Below are 18,318 nucleotides of genomic sequence, written 5' to 3'. Positions count from 1 at the left end.
CATGGAGGTAACTGTGAAGGTGTATTGGTGTACGACAATTTGTACAACATAGCTAAAGGCCTGAACGTGTCTCAGGAAGGCTTTTAGGAGGTGAAAAGATTCCCTGTCTTTTTGATAGATGAATGAGAAAGCGTCGGATGGTACCCTGTTTGACGTAGGCCTTGTCTTAGAGAAAGCTGAATTGTGAGCGAAGAGGTGGCCATCTAAACTGTGCCACCAGCAGTGTGTCACTGGGATATGTCTGTCTGAATGTTGTCGCAGGGTGACCTCACAGTGATGTCTGACAATGGAGCGTTCTAAAATTAGAGTCAGAGCTCTCTGTATGCATCCATTGTCTTCATATGGTCGGCACACAGGCAGTGGTCAATGGGAGATGTGCCTTGCCATACTCCAAAAAAAATCTTGACCGTTGAGAGTAGGGGTTCATCCGCAACGACAAAACTGTGCAGGTTGTAAATCACAAACTGCTAGATTGGTGTGATTTCAGTAGTTATTTTGTCTACAGTGCATTTTTCTCAGACCAAGGATAGATGGCCATTGTTTGCAGTCAGTCTGAATAATGGCATTGGTGCATGTTAGAGACAGAGAGAAAAAAGGAACAGCATGGAAGGACGAGACAGAAAGAGAGCTATTGAAATTGTGTGAAGTGCTTCCTCAATTTTGGTGTGAATTGATTATTTTATTGAATTCTCTTGAAAGGCTCACTTTTGCTCAATGTGAGGTTTCAGCCTTCTGGAAATTACATTTTCAGCCTCTAAACTGAGAAAAGACGCCTATGAACCTGACATGAGTTGTGTGTCTAGATTTAGAATGATTAGTTATCTCTTACCTCTAGAATGTAATATGTATTATATACACCCCCAAAATAAGACTCAATAAATTATATACACTTAAATACAGACTTAGATGTACAGTAGAGGTAGTAGATGCTAAGCTTGAGTCTGTCAAGTTGAATGTACATGCATTCACATGCAGACCTTATAGACTATGATGTCTGTTTGAGTTTAATAGATGTAATACAAACTGTATTCACTGGATTCACATCATTTTAATGTTACCTGCTGGTCATTGTAACCATTTAGCATGAAGCAAAACACAAAACTGCTACAACACAAAACCTGAAATCTTGTCACCCTGCATGTTGCTACCTCAAGAGTTGTCCTGTCCTGTGTAAGACTTTTCTACACGTGTCCAATGCTGAACCCCTGCTGAACCCTGTGGGATGGTCAGTGTCCTTCAGCTCCAGCCACTCCCTAGATCTCCCATGTGAGCACATGGCTCTGCCAGGCTGTGACAGCTGGGAAGGATCGACTAGTGTCAGATTTTAAAATTAGCATAATTATAGCTCTTTCTGATCATGCGGCTCGGACTCACTCACCCTGCCCCTTCCTAGAATGCCACCCCGAAATCCCCCACCCCTTCCCCCTCCAGCCATGCCACAGCGACCTCAGGCTCCGCTCACTCGAGTCTCTTCCGCCATCTGTTGGCATATTGAGCCACCACGTTTATGTGAAGGGAGATATTTAGGGGTGATAGGATAACAATGCAGTCTGTGTCCCGCTTATTTCAGCCCCATTGACATGCGTTGTGCCTGTTCATGGGGCCTACAAACCTCTAACCTGGCTTATTAGCTGCAGGTCTCAACAGGTTTTTCAGATTAGCCGCATGCTTATGCATCATGCTTTGCCAGCATAATGATAGTGCTTTGTTTGTGTATGGTAATGCACGAGGGTTAAGAATGCTAATTCTTTAAGGATTTAGTTGGCGGGGGTGTCACTGCGGTGATGGTGCCTTCCGCTCAAGCTATGCATGTGCCCTCATTCCAAGGAATTGCAGACTTTGTCTTTGTCTTTTGGTTGTTGGTGTCACCCTGCACTGTATGTCAAATGATTGATGTGTACTGCTGGTCGTTTTTATTTCTAAATTAGAGGCGGATTGCGTCGATCCATGTGGTAATTAGGGCATCTTAAAAGGATACCATTCCGTTTGTGTTGTGTGATGTTTTTGTACATCTTGGGCCCTCTATGGTTTGTCTCATGTCTGGTTACAGACCCTGTAAGCCACAGTGTTATTGTTCCTCTGGGTGTACATGTGTGGGAGTGCATGTGTGTGTCTGTGTGTCTGTGTGTGGGAGTGCATGTGTGTGTGTATGTGTTTGAACAGAAGCCGTCATGGAGACCATGGAGGCCAAAGACCGGCGCTTAATTTGTCACTAATGACAGCCTAATCCAATACAAAATTAGAATGTAGCAGTTGGACCATCATGCCTAGCAACCAGACCTCACAAAAGAACTGACTGAAGGGTGGAATGGATATTTATATATTGGTTATTTGACAGCTCTCTTTATTGACGGCCCTGTGTGTTTTTGAATGATGAATTGCTTTAAAAAAAATTATTTCCAACAATATTCTAATAGGATGTTACTCAGATTTTTGTAAAAAAAATCACTTCTTGAGATTCAAGAAAATATTAACTTCCTAAATGTACGGTGACACAGTCCATACAAAACAGACCATTGTCCTAAAATATCAGTCTTGGGTACACAAATACAAGCTCCCCATTGGATTTGTGACATACATTCTGTGACAAATGTGTAATTATCGACATGTCTGTGGAGATAGCCCTGTGGCTAAGTGTGCCCACCAGAATCAATTGAGAAAAAGTGACAGTTTTTGCTGGGAGGCGGATGGGGTCTTTGTTAAGACCGTGCAGAACCATGCAGCGATAGTGCCTAGGGGCAGGGGCTGGGCATCCTCCCTGAGCTCCCCTGCCCTCACTGTCCCGTCGCGTGTTCGTTCACTGACCCACTCAGCGCTCCAGATGGCCTCTATAGAGGTACAAAGGAAAGGGGGGCGAATCACTGGGATGATTCCTCACAGAGTTGATTTGAGGACAAAGGGTCTGTGACACGTCAGTCGTGCCCACTGGACCTACAGAAAGTCAGACTGAGCATTGGTGTCGGACCTGCTTAAACACAGCCCATTTGCCTCATGTTAATGCACGACCTTGTCCTACAAAAACACGACATGAGCTTGGGAAACATTAACTGTAAAGTCTGTCTGTCACAGATCTCTAACCTGAATGAAAATATTTTGAAGGTACTGTATGCGTGATGGAAATTTCACTGACAAAAGACATGGAAACTTCCTTTCACATTAGCATAACACAGAGCCATTATTTATTTAGGTTGAATGCTGAAACCTTTTCTCAGTGACATTGCTCTTGAATGAGCGAAGCTGTCATAATTCGCTCTGAATTCAGTGAGGACTGTTTGTGCTACACTTGAATGGGTTCATTGAAAGAGGGGTCTGGGTGTTTTCTTGGAGGAAGCCAAGTCATACATTGATAAAAAGAGGGGAAACAGCACCTCTGTGTTGAAGGCCTTTTGCCAAACTCATTATTAATGATTGCCAAGCACCTCAACCCTTCACTTAAGAATTTAACCCCTAGCCAGTGATTCTAGACCACATTAGTCAACTTCTTTTTTTAAAGTATACACAGGCTTTTTCTCACACTAGTGCTGGCATGGTTTTTCTCTGTGGCCTTTAGAGTGAGATTGTAAGCACATCTGTGGGGCTTCTCGTAGATATTGATATGAAGAGCTGGGGTGCAGTGTAACAGCCGGCGAGCGGCTGTGTATTGATCAGGACATCGATACTCTGTGTCTCCGAGGAGCACAGTGTCCACTGCCAGGCCTCTGCCACACTTCCTTCTCAGCAGCCAACCACTGAGGAGAATTAGCATCTGAAAGCCCCAGCTAGCATTCCCAGTGACAATGGCTCAGAAAATGGAATCATACCAAGAAAACTTCCCACTCCACTTCCCCCGTCACAAATACTCTCCTTCTCCTTTTCTCACTCTCTGCTCTCATTGTCTCCCACAGGATTTGTCTGCCACGGGTTTGGAAGTGTTCACTGGTTGTTTACCTCCAGCAGTGAGATTCGAGGGCCAAGGGGGATCTCAAATATTCAAGCTTTAATGGGCCATTCTTCCTCACACCCATTTATCAAGCCACAACAGTGTACAATGCACTGTGCAATAGGCTGGCTTGGTGGGTACTCACTTCAGCTCATACATCAGTGCTGCTCCTGTAGCTCACACACCCTCTCCGCTTATTGGGTTCACAGACTCCAGGTAGCACTCCAGTGCCAAGTTTTGCTTTCTCTCACTCCTCTTCCTTTTGGCCACCCCCCACCCTTCACTTAAAGCAAGTGGCTTTGTAGTGCCGGCGACAGACACCCTTCCCATCCCCCCACTCCTCTCTCTTTCCCCCCCTCCTCTCCCTCCCTCTTCTCCGCCTCCTCCTCTTCTCAGCTAGCCCCAGTTGCTGGGGCTGGCCCATCTGGTATTTGGACTAGCATTTGCCTGTGAATAGAGGGGAGGTGGGAGGAGGTGTGGATGAGGGGGAGAGCCGGCGCCAGTGGCTCAGTGTGCTCCCAGTCAGTGCAGATCTCAGGATGACCGCTGCAGCTCCCTGTCCCGCTCACGGGACTAACGGTACCTTACCCGAGCAGGAGCCAGCCCCCAGCCACGGAGAGGTAGGACAGCACTGCACAGAGCTTCTATCAGTGGTTAGGTAGAACTGGACTTACTCATAGTGAAGCTAGCACTCTTGATGGAAGGTTTCTTGGGCTCATCTTGTGGTGTTGTTGACATGCATTGGATCAGTTCAGTTTGGGGATATGGGGAAGTTCTGCATCTTCCTTATTTGCTATCTTGTATTTTCTTTAGACTTTCTCCTTTTGGGTAATTCACGTTAAATTTCATCTAACCTTGCAATGTTTTTGAACGGTATACTTTGTGCCCTTTCTGTCTTAAGTGTGTAGCGAAGCATGGATTGGCAAGTGGTCAGCAGGGTTTACTAGCACACAGTTACTCCTCATGCCGAGTTTAGTAACTCTCCCTTCCCACCCCACCCCCATCTCCTTTTCCCCTGAGCCTGTGGGGCACTTAAAAATGAAAGTTGGGGAGAGGGGTCTGTTGTGAAGTCAGCTCTGGTGTGGGTGTTAATTACAGTGAGATGTTTGAGGGTGTTTGCTCGGAGGGGCTTACGAAGGGGCTGACCAGTTAATTTCCCTTTTGAAAATTATGCAGCGAGTCTGGACTGCTGCTGGGCTATTGCTGCGCCGAATCAGCCTGAGGCCACCAGAAATGAGGTTTTCCTCTTCACCTGCGTGATAAAGCCAAGGCATTGTTTAGTCACATCATGATGTGTTGATTGTTTTACGGCACCATGGCCTGTGGGGACTACTTGTGCTCTCTGTTGCTGCTGGCCCTGTTGTGATCCTCTCTGCTTGAAATTGCACACTGAAGCCAGTGCAGCTGTCGCCTGTCTCCCCAGGAAAAGAGTGAGTTTTTGAGGGTAGGGTTTATTGTGCTCAATATCTTAAGCCAGGTGTCCCCCTGAAGAAAGTTCACTTCTCTCTCTGATTACAGAGTAAAAGGGGAGGGGGTTAAATGGAAGAGGAAAGAGAGAGGTGGTTGAAGAGAGAGGGATACAGATGTTAAGGGAGAAAAAGAAAGGTAAAGTTGTTTTCACAGTTTTACAGGGGAGGTGGTACCTTCACCATGTCAGATCCCTTGTTGGCTGTATCATTAGTGAGTGGCTCAGGCTCTATGGTCCGTGGCGGTTATCCTTGCCTCTGCAAAACCATAATGGCCGTAATGGATGGGGACAGGAGAGTTCCCTCCAAGTGGGGGTCTCCACGGCTCCTTTTCATCTGATTGGGTCGTCTTGAATGCCCACGGACGGCTGAACATGCTTCTGATCATGCTGCTTGACTGGGCTCGAGGCATGGATCCCCACGGGGCCACTGTCTCTCCCGGGAGCCCCCAAACACAGAACCCCCCTCCAAATCCTGTCTCTGCCACCCCAGCCCCAACGGATACCAAGGGACTGGCCTCTAAGGGACAAAAACAAGCCCCATGCTCTTTTAATTAGGCCTGTCAATCCATTGTTACACGGTGACTGGGGGCTTCCTGCCACAAAGTTGTGGGACCTACACTGTTGCACAGGGAAAGCTGGGGGTGAGCACCTGTGGTAACAAAACATTGCACGGCCTTCTATGAAACAGCCCTGAAATGATGATAAACAAATGTGCCCTATGACAGGACCCCCACCTACCCAGAGTAAGAACACAATGCAAAGCTCACCCTTTTTTTAAAGCACAGCTTGTTAATGACATGTCAACAAATCACTGGAGCAAGTTTACCTCGGACTAATTAGCCACCTGGCTAGCATGTGTTCTTGAGCCGTGAATAATGAGGTTGGGCATCAAAGCTACACTTTGATTATCAGGGGCTACGATTTTATTTCAACCTCTTTTATTAATAGAAACTTTGCAAAGTGGGTAAATCCACTATGCATTAAAACCATACCACACCATTGATCAGACTTATTCCCCTTTGTATGCATTGTGCTTTGGTGCATTCCTTGTGCTTTGTTCATGGGTTTTGAATAAGGATTGTTGCAGACGCTAAATTTGTAGACTCCATGTTTGTTGACGTCAAGTAGGGAGACTTCCTAATATCCTTCTCCACTCTGTGGGCAGTGAAGCCTCTTCCTTGAGTGAAGGGAGAAAGGAGGACAAAAGACCTAACTCACTTTTGGAGGTTTTAGGTCCCTCCTCACCCAGTCCCTGTTCCCCCTCCCTTTCGCAGTCTGCTGTCAGGGTGATATTTTATCATGGAGGAAAGGGGGTGAGTGACTTAATAAGCGGTCTTGCTCCCCTTTTTAGTGTCTGAACTGGCCTCAAAGCACTCAGTATTGTGAATCAGACTGATTACTGACAGACCAATGGTGGTGCTGCTGTGTGATTGGCTCGCTCAGCAGGCTTTGCGTTCCCAGCCCCCTCTGAAGTCCAGCTCAATCAAATTACCCATAAACCCCTTTCTGTTACCCCCCCCCCCCCCCCCCCCCCTTCCCTACAGTCTGACACACTGACACACATCAACACACTCTCAAGCCTCAACACGTGAATATGCACATGCTCACACGCACACATTTAGGTTATGAACTTACAATCATACACTCTTACACACACATGGCAAACAAACTCTCAAAACTATGTTTATTGTTCTTAGATTATGGATAGTTGTATGCGTCACTGAACAGACAGCACCCCATGGTTCTGTTCATGTAAATATGTCAAGGTGTTGAATGTTTCTCATTAAATGGGACAGCTCTCCCATTAAATTGAATTGTTTTGTAGTCAAAACAGGATTAGTGATTTTTTTTTGATTGGATGGCTGTGGAACTGATGCCGTGTTTAACTGCTGCAGCCGTACACAGGCTATGTCCCTCATCACTTATCCTCATCATGAACTAAATGAAGCTTCTCAGGAGTCATCACTGAAGTTCTTAGGAGGGCTCATAGAGAAAGAATAGGGCTAAAAAAAGGAACCTTTCATAGCACAGTAGCTTTCTATGGTAGCCAGTGATTCTGAGAGGTCTTGTTTGAAGTGACAGATTTAAGACTTGGCGGTCAGACTGCAAGAATGACCTGCTGGGAAACAGCTCAACTTGGAGGTGAGACTAATGGAAAAGGATGTTGCGTCTGATATAATATATAGCGCTTCCGGAGCGTTTCAAACTTGATGCAGACAGCAACCCCTTAGAACAGGTTTAGTTTACAGCCACAGCATCAACACCCCCAACCCCCCTTACACATACACCCCCAGCAATCCCTGTTTCCTGCTGGAGTCGTAAAATCTGGATTGAGTGCTTATTATCGTTCCTCACGTGATCTAAAGGGCCCTCGCACAGGCCTGCAAGTCGGCCATAGCGTTTTTGTCTCAATCCATCATTAGCCTCAATAAAACCAGTGAACCATTCTACAATCAGCAAACAGCAACCCTTTCACCGTTAAACCGCCCCAATTTGTTCAGCATCTGCTTCTTATTTACATGTACATGTACCCTCAGTAATTGCCCATCTTTTCGCTCTGACTGTGCGTCCTGTTTTATTATCATTACGTTCCGCTGTGTCAACAGAGCTTAGTTAGAGCGCATCCGATACAATACAAAAGTAGTCCCGACACACTTTAGACTCAGCCCATCAGGCGACAGTTTTGTCAAATGTGGAAGTGTTGGAGGTGGGGGGTGGGCAAAGAGAGGGTATTTTTTTGGCCTGGGGGGTGGGGTGTGTGAGTGGTGGTTCTCTCTAGAGAGCAGCTGCCACTGATGGCCCCGTTTTTAGCCTGTTCTGCATATCAAATTAGATTATCCAGCACACTCCATTTCTGAATCAAGGCTCCCTTAGCAACAAAAAGTGTGCTTGTGGTGGGGGTGTGACAATAGTGGAGAGGCGGCGAGACATGCATCTGTTGCCGGACCTCTCCCATCGTTCTTGTGCTTTGTGTGTGTGTGTATGTGTTTGAGTAAGTGTGTGTGTGTGTGTTTCATTTGCTTATGCATGCCATCGCTCAACACCCTCCTGCAGACCAGCTCCACAGGGATTGACATTCATAAAGCACCAGTCAAAGACTGAGAACTTTTCTTACGCAGCAGACACGTGCATATGTTGGCTGTCAGCCGGAGCACAATGAGTCACAAACAATGCATCCCAAAGAATCGTATCAACAACAGGCAGCCACCCATTACTTGGATCAGTGGCTCCAAAATCATCTTGAATAACAATTCAAGATGTGAAGTCATCTGGGTGCTAGTTATCATACAGGTGGCAGCCTGTGCAGTGACGTTATTTCATTTTGCTTTTAATCAGAAATGCCTTTGCTGCTTGTAAGAGCATTCCTTTGCCCATGTCTGCTAGAAAAGTAGCAGCTGTAGTGGTACAAAAGGATCACACACTCACACAAATATAAACACAGCTTGGTTTTGTCAAGCATAAGAAGATAGTTATAGGCACAAATCAACAGATTATGTAGCTTGCATTACATGCACCATTGTGACTCACAATCTGACTGGTAAACCACATCTAACAGCATATTTGGTGGGGTAATGTCGAATCATAAACCACAAGTGTAATTTTCAGTTCTAGTCAAATTCTAGTTCTAAAGCTCAAGCTATTCCCACTGCTCTCATTGGCCTTAAGGTCCTTTGTTTTGTTTATTTGTGTCTATAAAGTTCCTACTTCATAAAAAGGCTCTTAAGTGTGAGGAGCAAAGAAGAGGCTCTTCCCTTGAGCCTCACTGGAAGTAGTCCAGGCTTGTTTGTGGTCCGTCACGCTGCATGGTCCTTAATTAGAGAGGCCCCTCTCTTTCTCTCTCTCTCTCTCTCTCTCCCTCTCTCCCTCTCCGTGTGTGGCCCTCCCTCATTTCCTGAGGGCCGGCACAGCCCTGGGTTCACCTTCCCTTGCCATCTCCCAGCCAGGTCATTCAGGCCCCTCTACCCCAATTGAAGGACCCGAGTACAGGCCACTGTGGAGAGCCTCTCTCTCAACAGCTCTCGACCAAGACTGTAAGGGCGCCACATTTACAGCTTCCTAATGGGCCAGTCTCTCTACTCCCCTGCCTGTAATGAATAGAGGTGATTTCAGTCAATAGTGTTTAGTCACTGAAGCCCATGACATTACACTGTGGAGGTGAGTTTCCCAGTCACAAGCACTGAACTTTGACTAAGTGACATAGATGCCCAATTGCCCCCAGCAAATGTGTTGATAAATTTCAATGATGGGCTGTCATCCGTTTCTGGGTTACACACCAATGCTGTGGGATGTGAATGTGCCAGGGCCACTGTAACCGGTCCCAGGCCAAGTGTTCTAAACAGGTGGAATTCCAAGAGTGTTTTCATTAAGCGATGTAGGCATTACCCTTTTCGCGCTTTTGAAAGATACACCCATGGGTCCCGAAAAACAAATTCTTGTCGTGACTAAGAAATGAGATCACAGATTGCCTCCTTTTGTGCTGGGAAGAAAAGAGTTATTTTCAGTATTAAAAAACCTCCACTCAACCCACTTAGCTGGCTGGAAGTTTTAATTTATCCCTGTGTACAAAAAGCTCAAGGCTTGGCAATGGCCATCTCTCTCTCTCTCTCTCTCTCTGACACAAACACACACACACACACACACACACACACACACACACACACACACACACACACCCTCTCTCCCTCTATTTCTCTTTCACCCTGCCACCCAGGTCTTTTATGAGTCTGTCCCCTCCTCCCTCTGTCTCTCTCTCCCTCTCTCAATAGAGTGCAGGCCCCTTTGTGGCTGCCGAAAAGCAGCGTCTTTAGAGAGGAGCGCACCCAGGCCTCCACTTGGGGCTTTCTCTTCTCTTCTCTCGGGCGCTCACCAATCAAACACTCCTCCCCGCGCGAACCATTCACACTTCAAAGCCCCCCGGCTCGCTCGCCATTTTAAAGTTGATGTCATCCACAGCCTACCCTCGCTGCTCTTTCTCCACATGCGCACGCCGAATCAGATGAATTGTTTTACTCGTTTTGCCCGTCGCTTGTTTTTCACCGCGTGAGAATGCAGGCGGAATTCAAGTCAGGTTTGATGAGAGCAATTTCCTTCACAGAGATAAAGGCCCAGCTGCACCCCTGGTGCCGCTTGAGCCCGTCCTTAGAAACCTCTTTGCTTAACTTTGCCTATAAAGATATTCCCATGCTCTATCTACCCGGTCAGTTCAGCCCTGAAAACATTAACCTGTTAGAAGAATTGATTGGTGGTTAGGGTCTGTAAAATGCATTGTGCCTGGATAGGATAAGGGTCATATCTTTGGCTCACAGAATTGGTCCTCTCTCTCTCTCTCTCCCCCTCTTGTTCCATGCTCTCTGTTTTTGGTGCTGTCACCCATTTGTAACCGGCATTGTTAGCGTGGGGTGACCCTGCGGACATCTCTGTGACTCCAGTATCTTGGAGCTGTGGCGCTGAAATTCTGGTATGTGGCCGCCGTGTCACCTCTGCCTTCCATCGGGGTCACGCTCTCTGGCATCTGTGGAGACAGTAACTCACTAGGAGTTGTCAGTGTGCGGGGCGCCTTGAGAAGTGGCACCTACTAGCAAAAAAACGAAACAAGACAAAATAAAAACCCGGTAACCTTGGGAAGACAGAAAAAAGGCAGAAAAAGAAAGATGCTCTGTGTCAACAGATCGAAAGAGGCCTCCTCCCATGGAGAGAATGTGAGCGAGCGAGAGAGGAATTTTCTTTCCCTCCCGCTCTCAAGATGATGGCTGGAATGTCTGAGCGGACAGGCTCTTTCTGTGGGTCGCAGCAGTGTGTGTGTGTTTGATGTCCTCCTCTAATCCTTGTAGAAATTCTTCCAGTAGCCTGTGGAGAGTCCGCCTGTGAGAAGGATATTAGACACACTCTCTCTCTCTCTCTCTCTCTCTCTCTCTCTCTCTCTCTCTCTCTCTCTCTCTCAGTCCTTCTTTTATGGAGGGAACCCAGCTTTGGCCCACAAGTGATGGATTCTAAGTGAATCCGATGGGCTGCTTGTCAGAGGGATTCTGGAGGTTTTGGCTGAGATGATTGGGGATTTATGTGTGAGCTGTTGTAAATTTGGATTATATGTCAGAAAGGAGGGATGTTTAGTGTTTCTTAACTTTAGGCTTTGACCTTCTTAAAGCAGTCTTGTTGAGTGATCTGTGCTGTAATTCTCTGGGTTGCTTTCTTTCTTTCTTTCTCCTTCACCCATTTCTTTTTCTTGTTTTGTCGATTGTCAGAGCTCCCTCTTTTAAGGGCCTTAAGTTCCATCCTGTTCTCTCATCCTCACTCACAGCACGGAGCAGAATTGCCTCCAATGTGTGTAAAAAATGTGTGTGTGTGTTTGTGTGTGGGAAACAGAGAGCTCTTCCACCACCCATAAAAGCTTTCTTGTCTCTACTCTAACACGCGTAAAGAAGTCCCATTGTGAGGGAGAACCCTTCTCCCTCCTGTAATTCCTTTCTCTGTCACACTGTCCTTATTTCTCACTCTCTCTCTCTCTCTCTGCATCACTCTCTATGCATGCAGTGTACACCCTCTTCTGTCTTCCATCCTGTAGCTGTGCCAGTAGCTGTTGTGTTCATGGCATTTTCTCAGGCATATCTCCTCTTTTTTCAGGGCTGTGTGAAGACTTTATGGCCTGTTTGTGTGTGTGTATGTCTCTGTGTGCATTTTTAACGTGTTCTCCTGTCTCTCTATGTCCCCAGGCATATGAGTGGGCGCTGGAGGGCATGCGCCACCTGGCCTGTGTCAGCATGGAGGACTGCAGCCTGCCAGAAAAGTGCCACGGTGTAATTTCTTACCTGGAGGAGTACCGCACCCAGCACCCCCCGATCCCCGACCCGCGCTTCCAGGACATGAAGGAGCTGGCCGGGGAGCTAAAGAGCGAGCAGGGTCTCAAGCAGTGGAAGTTCGCCTGGTCCAAGTGCCAGGAGACCAAGCAGATGTTTGAGAAGAAGCTGGAGTCTGCCTTACGGACGCGGCGCTCGCTAGCCTCTGACCCCGGTGGTGGTGGCGACGGAGGAACACCCAGACGCCTCTCAGATGTATCGACCCGCTCCCAGGCACAGGACCGCAGCAGCAGCTTGTCCTTCTCCTGCAGGAAGGCCTTCTCTGGGGCCTGGGGCCGCGACCGGCTCTCCTCCCAGTCTAGCATCTCCAGCGTCGCCTCCAGCCCATGCAGTCCAGCAGGAGCCAGGCTGGACCCCTGCAGAGTCCCCGTAGGCAGCCCCTACTGCGGCAGCGAGCAGCGCGTGCCACCTCACACCCCTCTCAGCTCCCACCGCCTCACCCGCAGCACGTCGTCTGAGGAGCCCCACCCTCTCCCTCGCACCTCCTCCACCTCCTCCGCAGCCTCCTCCTCGTGCTCTTTCAGCCCCGGGCTCCCCTCTCTGGAAACGGGCCACCGGCGGATACTGCGGAAGACGCAGAGCTTCGACGCGGCCGGCATGGAGGCCTCGCGCTACGGCACGTGCCAGCGGACTCTGAGTGAGCCGGCACGCCGCGGCAACACAGGCGTGTTCATCAAGGGCCTGGAGGTGAGCAGCACGGAGATGGCTGACCGGGCCTACAGCCCCCGCCTGACGCCCGCCCATGGCTGGCCCAACGACAGCCTGCGCTCCGGGGCATCTAGCTGCACCAGCAGCCCGGTGCCAGAGGTGCGCGCCAAGGGCAGGTGGGTACCGCAACGCACCGCATGTTCCACCCTTCACACATCTCCGGCTGCTAGTTCTAGTTCTGGCGCTCCCTGCCAGTCTGTGTGCTCCACATCATGTCATGTCACGCACCACTAGCTCAGCCCACTGTAACGTGACTACCGGGCCACCAGTGGCTTGCACTCTAAAATACTCCAACCTCCTGTTTTGTCAGATGTGCGTGTTGGAGGGCAGTCATGTGTAAATGTGGGCTTGCATGCCTATGGATTGGAAAAAGATAGACCACAAAAGTGTGTGTGTGAGGTGGCCATGTAAACTGCCCAGAGGCTCTAAAGCATCTCCTAATGGCTTTTCCAGCACAGCGAACCCCAGTGGCCCCCCTCCTTCACCTGTGACCCTGTTAAGAAAGGCCTAGTGCCCCTGATTGCTAATCCATATGAGAACCTCCGCTGGGCTTTGATGTCCCGCCTGTGGCGTTTGTCTTCCTCTGGTTTACAGCCAAAGCAACTTCAGCCCAATTAGACCCCCGGCCCAAACCCTAGTAATGTTTTTAAGAGAGTGGGAGAAGGCAGGGGGGATTGTGGGAACTACACAGCGGAGTGTGAACAGTGTTTTAGTTGTCCGTTTATAAAAAAGAGACAACCATACAGCAAGAACAACAGATTTCCCAAAAATCTCCTAGCCGAGGAGATACCTCGTAACTCAGAAGTAGAATTTTACTTTGTTAGTTTTTTTGTGTTGGCACTGTTTTGGTGGAGGATAGCTTTATCTAGTTTCTTGTGAAGGGATGACTTAATTTCTGCTGAAACTGAGCCTTCCTCACAGCAATGAGACGCTTTGCGAGATGAAGCGGAGGGCTCAAGCAGCAAGCGTGCTTTATTGGAAATGAAATCTGAGCAAGGCTTCCCCCAGCGCAGGCCTCAAGACGCTCTCTGAACTTGGGCTTGATGGAGCGAGACTCCCAGGAGGTTGCTGACAGTCCCCTCACACACACACAGACTCATGCAGTGTTGCTACTCCACTGTGGCGTCAGAATGTGAGGCCACCGCAGGGCAAGGGTGTGAAAGGAGCTGTGTGTGTGTGTGTGTGTATGTGTATGCATGTGTGAACAGATTCAGGGAGGACACAGGGGGACAGAGAAAGTGTATATGAGCATATCGGTAGTCATTCTAGGCAGCGGGGACACTCTGTTGGTGTGTGTAAGAAAGAGAAAGTGTGTGAACTGAGCCAGCCTGGTCCATGTGGAGGAGCAGGGGGTGGAGGAGGAGGGGGCTCTGTGTGTGGCCATAGACGGGCCGCTCTATTTCTGTCCTGCTCTCACCTCAGCTGTAGACTCCGTCTCCGTCTTCCTCCCTTTCCCTGCTCGGCCTGTTCCTGCCCATCACGCCTCCCTGCCCCCGTCTCTGTCTCTCCTCTGGTGTGTGTAGCCCGCCACATGCCCCCTCTGTGGGCTCCATGTCTGGCCTGGGCTGGCTGCAGCAGACTGGCGATAGACAGCAGACAGATGACCAGGACCCCATAGCGAGGGGAATAAGCCGTAATGTCCTCTGAGGCTGCGATTAGCGCACCGCTTGCGCCGTAAACACAGCCTATCGCAGCTCTGGCTCCACAGCCAGGAGACACTAGCCCACCAAAACACACGGAGCATGTTGTTGTTCTCTGGCAGCCTCTATCAAGGCCTGCTGCTCTGTTTGTGTGGGTCAGACGACCAGTGGAAAGGGGTTGTTTGGGTTCTGATCATATCTTCTGACCCTACTTCAGAGTGAGCCTCCTAATCTGATATGATTTCTTTACCCTGATTGATTGCCTGCATTCATTTCTGTGGCCTTCATCATACCAGACTGGCCATTTGTAAGTGTCCAAGCCAAGCAATAACAAAAGCATCAAGTTTCATTGCAGAGATTAGCCTGCAGATTAATCTCGGGATTCAGTTAACAAGAATATTAGATTGGTTAGATAATATTAGATTGGCTGCCTAATAATTAAATTCAAAGTACTAAGAAGACAAAGGCCAACATTGTTTTTCAGTCTTTGTGTTCTTTTGTTTCGTTTCTTTATTTGGTTTAATGAAAAGGTCATCATTGTATTCATTGTGTGCATTCATTATGTACTTTTGTGAACTATTATTGGGTAAAGTAATATACTTGAAAAGAAAACCATGTATACACTTGTGAATTCTGTTTTAGTGCATTTTTCTCAATTAGACTCGTTGGAAGTACCTCCAAAGTAAACATTAAACAGTAAACATTATCTACAGGATTACATTGTAAGGGTGGTAACTTGTGGTAACAGGCATGTTTCTCTCCTCCTCACAGTAAGCTGCGTCACATCGTGGACGAGATGGTGACGACGGAGCGGGAGTATGTGCGCTCGCTGCGCTACATCATCGACCACTACTTCCCCGAGATGGAGCGCGGCGACCTGCCGCAGGACCTGCGCGGCAAGCGCAGCGTCATCTTCGGCAACCTAGAGAAGCTGGTGGACTTCCACAGCCAGTACTTCCTCAAGGAGCTGGAGAGCTGCTGCAACCACCCGCTGCGTGTCAGCCACTGCTTCCTGCGCCACGTAAGAGCTTGCTCCCCTTCACTCATTCACATGCCCTCATATAGACACTAGCACTGCACACATATTCACCCACATACGTATACACCAGCAGGAGATTACATGCATACGTGCAGATTTTATCATACATACAGACATTCCAGATAAGCGAACAAGCATAGTCACTCAAAAGGTTAAAAGGATATTGGAACTTAGCGAAGACAAGGGGGGCTTGTTGTTCAAGTTTAGAGTGATTAAAATCATGCTTATCATCAGATACAAAATGTCTGACATATTTATCGTCAGACATATGGAAAAGAAATAGCAGACAGGGTTCTGAGAAGCAGCAGTCGTGTTGTTCAGTAGCATTGAGAGACATAGAGGGCCAGAGTCCCCCATGCCCATTGTTGCTGTGACGACCCTCCCCGCGCTTTACGGTCTTACCTGGGCTTATTCTCTGAAGCAGAGAGCAGCTGCACAAACAGATGGGGGAACTCTAGGTGCCTCTGGTATTGGCAGTGCATCGGACCGACCCCTCAGCCCCCCCCCCCCCCCTTCTTTTTCTATTCACTCTTCTTCTCTCTGCTCTTTGCTCCAGGCTGTGGAGCTCTCTCATAACTACCAAACACTCAGAAATCAATGGAAATCAAAGACAGCCACATTTAGACAGAAAAGCGTTAGAAGTTCTAGCGCCCATGGCTCTGCATCCCTCTATGTTCCAGCCTCATATTTGTGGCCATTTTAGACGGCTGGCTTGAGCGTAGCATTTTGATTTAGAACGGTGGGGTTTATTATACTGATTTTCCACAGCAGGAAACTGTGGAAGAAAGAAAGGTTGGACACTAATAAAGGCTCGTCAAGGAGAGGTTACAGCACAGAGCATTAGGAATGTTAAAACAACCAGACAGAGTCTTGGCAATGGTAGACACTTTTAACGTTATGGTACATTTTGCATGAACGTAAAGCACACCATAAAACAATTTGCCCCTATCACAAAATATACTCTCAAATAAAACTGACGTGGCAACACACAGAACATCAATGTCTGCTTTTCTTTATTACCCAGTTCCCTGAAAACAAGGGAGGTATTCTTGGGGTCAAACGGGAAAGTGGCTAGTTTGCAGGATGACGTCTAAAAATATTGTCTTTTCTCATAAATCGCAGCAAGACCAGTTTGGACTGTATGCTCTGTACAGCAAGAACAAGCCCAAGTCAGACGCGCTGTTGGCCAGCCATGGGAACTGCTTCTTCAGGGTGAGTGACTACACCAAAGCCCACAGCACTGCACTGCATAATGTCTTCACCATGGCATGTTATACATGGAGGCTCGCCATAAACCTATGCAGTACAAGGCGGCCATTATCTACAGAGCCGAGTGGATGCAGATACGTTTGCTATTTAGTCGAACTCGAGTGGTAAATGACCTTTTGCATTTCTTATCCTCCATCTCTGCCAAAGCCATTGAGAGTATGCCAAAGTACAGTTTATGTAGGTGACTCAGTGCTTTTGGGTATGTCTGCTTCGTCAGCATTTGAGAACGACACAGAACAGCAGCCAACCAGACATTACAGTTAATTCCCGGACTAACCTCGTCCTCCTCCTCATCCGCAGCATAAGCAGCTGGAGCTGGGCGATAAAATGGATTTGGCCTCTTACCTGCTGAAGCCCATCCAGCGCATGAGCAAGTACGCGCTGCTGCTCAAGGACCTGATCAAGGAGGTCAGTGAGGCTCAGGAGCAGGAGATGGGCTACCTTTGCGCCGCCGCCGAGATGGTCAAGTTCCAGCTGCGCCACGGCAACGACCTGCTCGCCATGGACGCCATCCGCGACTGTGATGTAGGTGCACCTTATGTTCCTAGCAGGTAGTACACAGTGCTGGCACTGAATCTCATTGGGCCAGCTGAATCGTCCAGTGATAAAGGCGATAGACATTAAATGGGTGGATATAGATGCTACCTGTAAAAACATACCTTGTGTCTGGAAAGTCAAAAGACAAGTGCTCTACAAATATCTGTACCCTCAGCCAATAATGTAACCTTTTAACTTCCTCAGGCCTTTTCCAGTTTGACTAGTAATGTATGCCTGCTCATAACATGTTTTCATCATAGAAAGACAATGTAGTTCTCAATTGACCTGCCATATTTATACTTTTACGGTCTAACTGTTTTGAGTTGCTATGAATACACTATTCCATCCGGAAAAGCACCCATTTGTAATGACTAAGTTGTCTTTTTAGCATTATAAGTTCAGATGTAAGGATCTCTCCTTGTTGTTGCCCTAAAAGGTCAATCTGAAGGAGCAGGGCCAGCTGGTGAAGCAGGACGAGTTCACCATCTGGTACGGGAGGAAGAAGTGCCAGAGACACGTCTTCCTGTTTGAGGACTTGGTTCTGTTCAGCAAACCCAAACGCGTTGTGGGAGGCCTTGATGTTTACATCTACAAGCACTCTTTCAAGGTAAGATCTTTATGTCCCAGAAATACTTTATTTAACTATAAACATATTGAAGTACACATCACTGTTTGCCTAAAACTGCTGTGTGGTAGCATATGAAAGTGTTAGCTACAAAGCTAGCACTAAAGAATCAAGCCTCAGCAGAATGGTGGATAATCTGCCAGCAGGATGCCTCAGTACATCTGCTGATCTAAGCACATTGAAGTGTAATTCCTTAAAACTCAATTGGATGCACGCAAGTGTGTATACATACAAACACACATGCACTCACACACACACT

General features: G+C 47.9%; 1 protein-coding gene across 4 annotated transcripts in view; it reads left to right on the top strand.

The window, feature by feature from the left end:
• The window catches only part of plekhg4 (pleckstrin homology domain containing, family G (with RhoGef domain) member 4), a 59,487-nt gene that overhangs the window by 37,578 nt on the left and 3,591 nt on the right, over positions 1–18,318 (top strand). For all 4 annotated transcript variants that reach the window (XM_031569214.1, XM_031569213.1, XM_031569212.1 and 1 more), the window contains exons 14-18: positions 12,098–13,065; positions 15,361–15,610; positions 16,751–16,840; positions 17,198–17,422; positions 17,871–18,041. In XM_031569214.1, coding sequence (XP_031425074.1) covers positions 12,098–13,065; positions 15,361–15,610; positions 16,751–16,840; positions 17,198–17,422; positions 17,871–18,041 — 1,704 coding nt within the window. The remainder of the gene's footprint in view (positions 1–12,097; positions 13,066–15,360; positions 15,611–16,750; positions 16,841–17,197; positions 17,423–17,870; positions 18,042–18,318) is intronic.

The sequence above is a fragment of the Clupea harengus genome, chromosome 6 (genome assembly GCF_900700415.2).
Source record: "Clupea harengus chromosome 6, Ch_v2.0.2, whole genome shotgun sequence".
NCBI lineage: Eukaryota > Metazoa > Chordata > Actinopteri > Clupeiformes > Clupeidae > Clupea > Clupea harengus.
The sequence above is the reverse complement of the archived record's forward strand: the minus strand, read 5'-3'. Positions and strand labels throughout refer to the sequence as shown.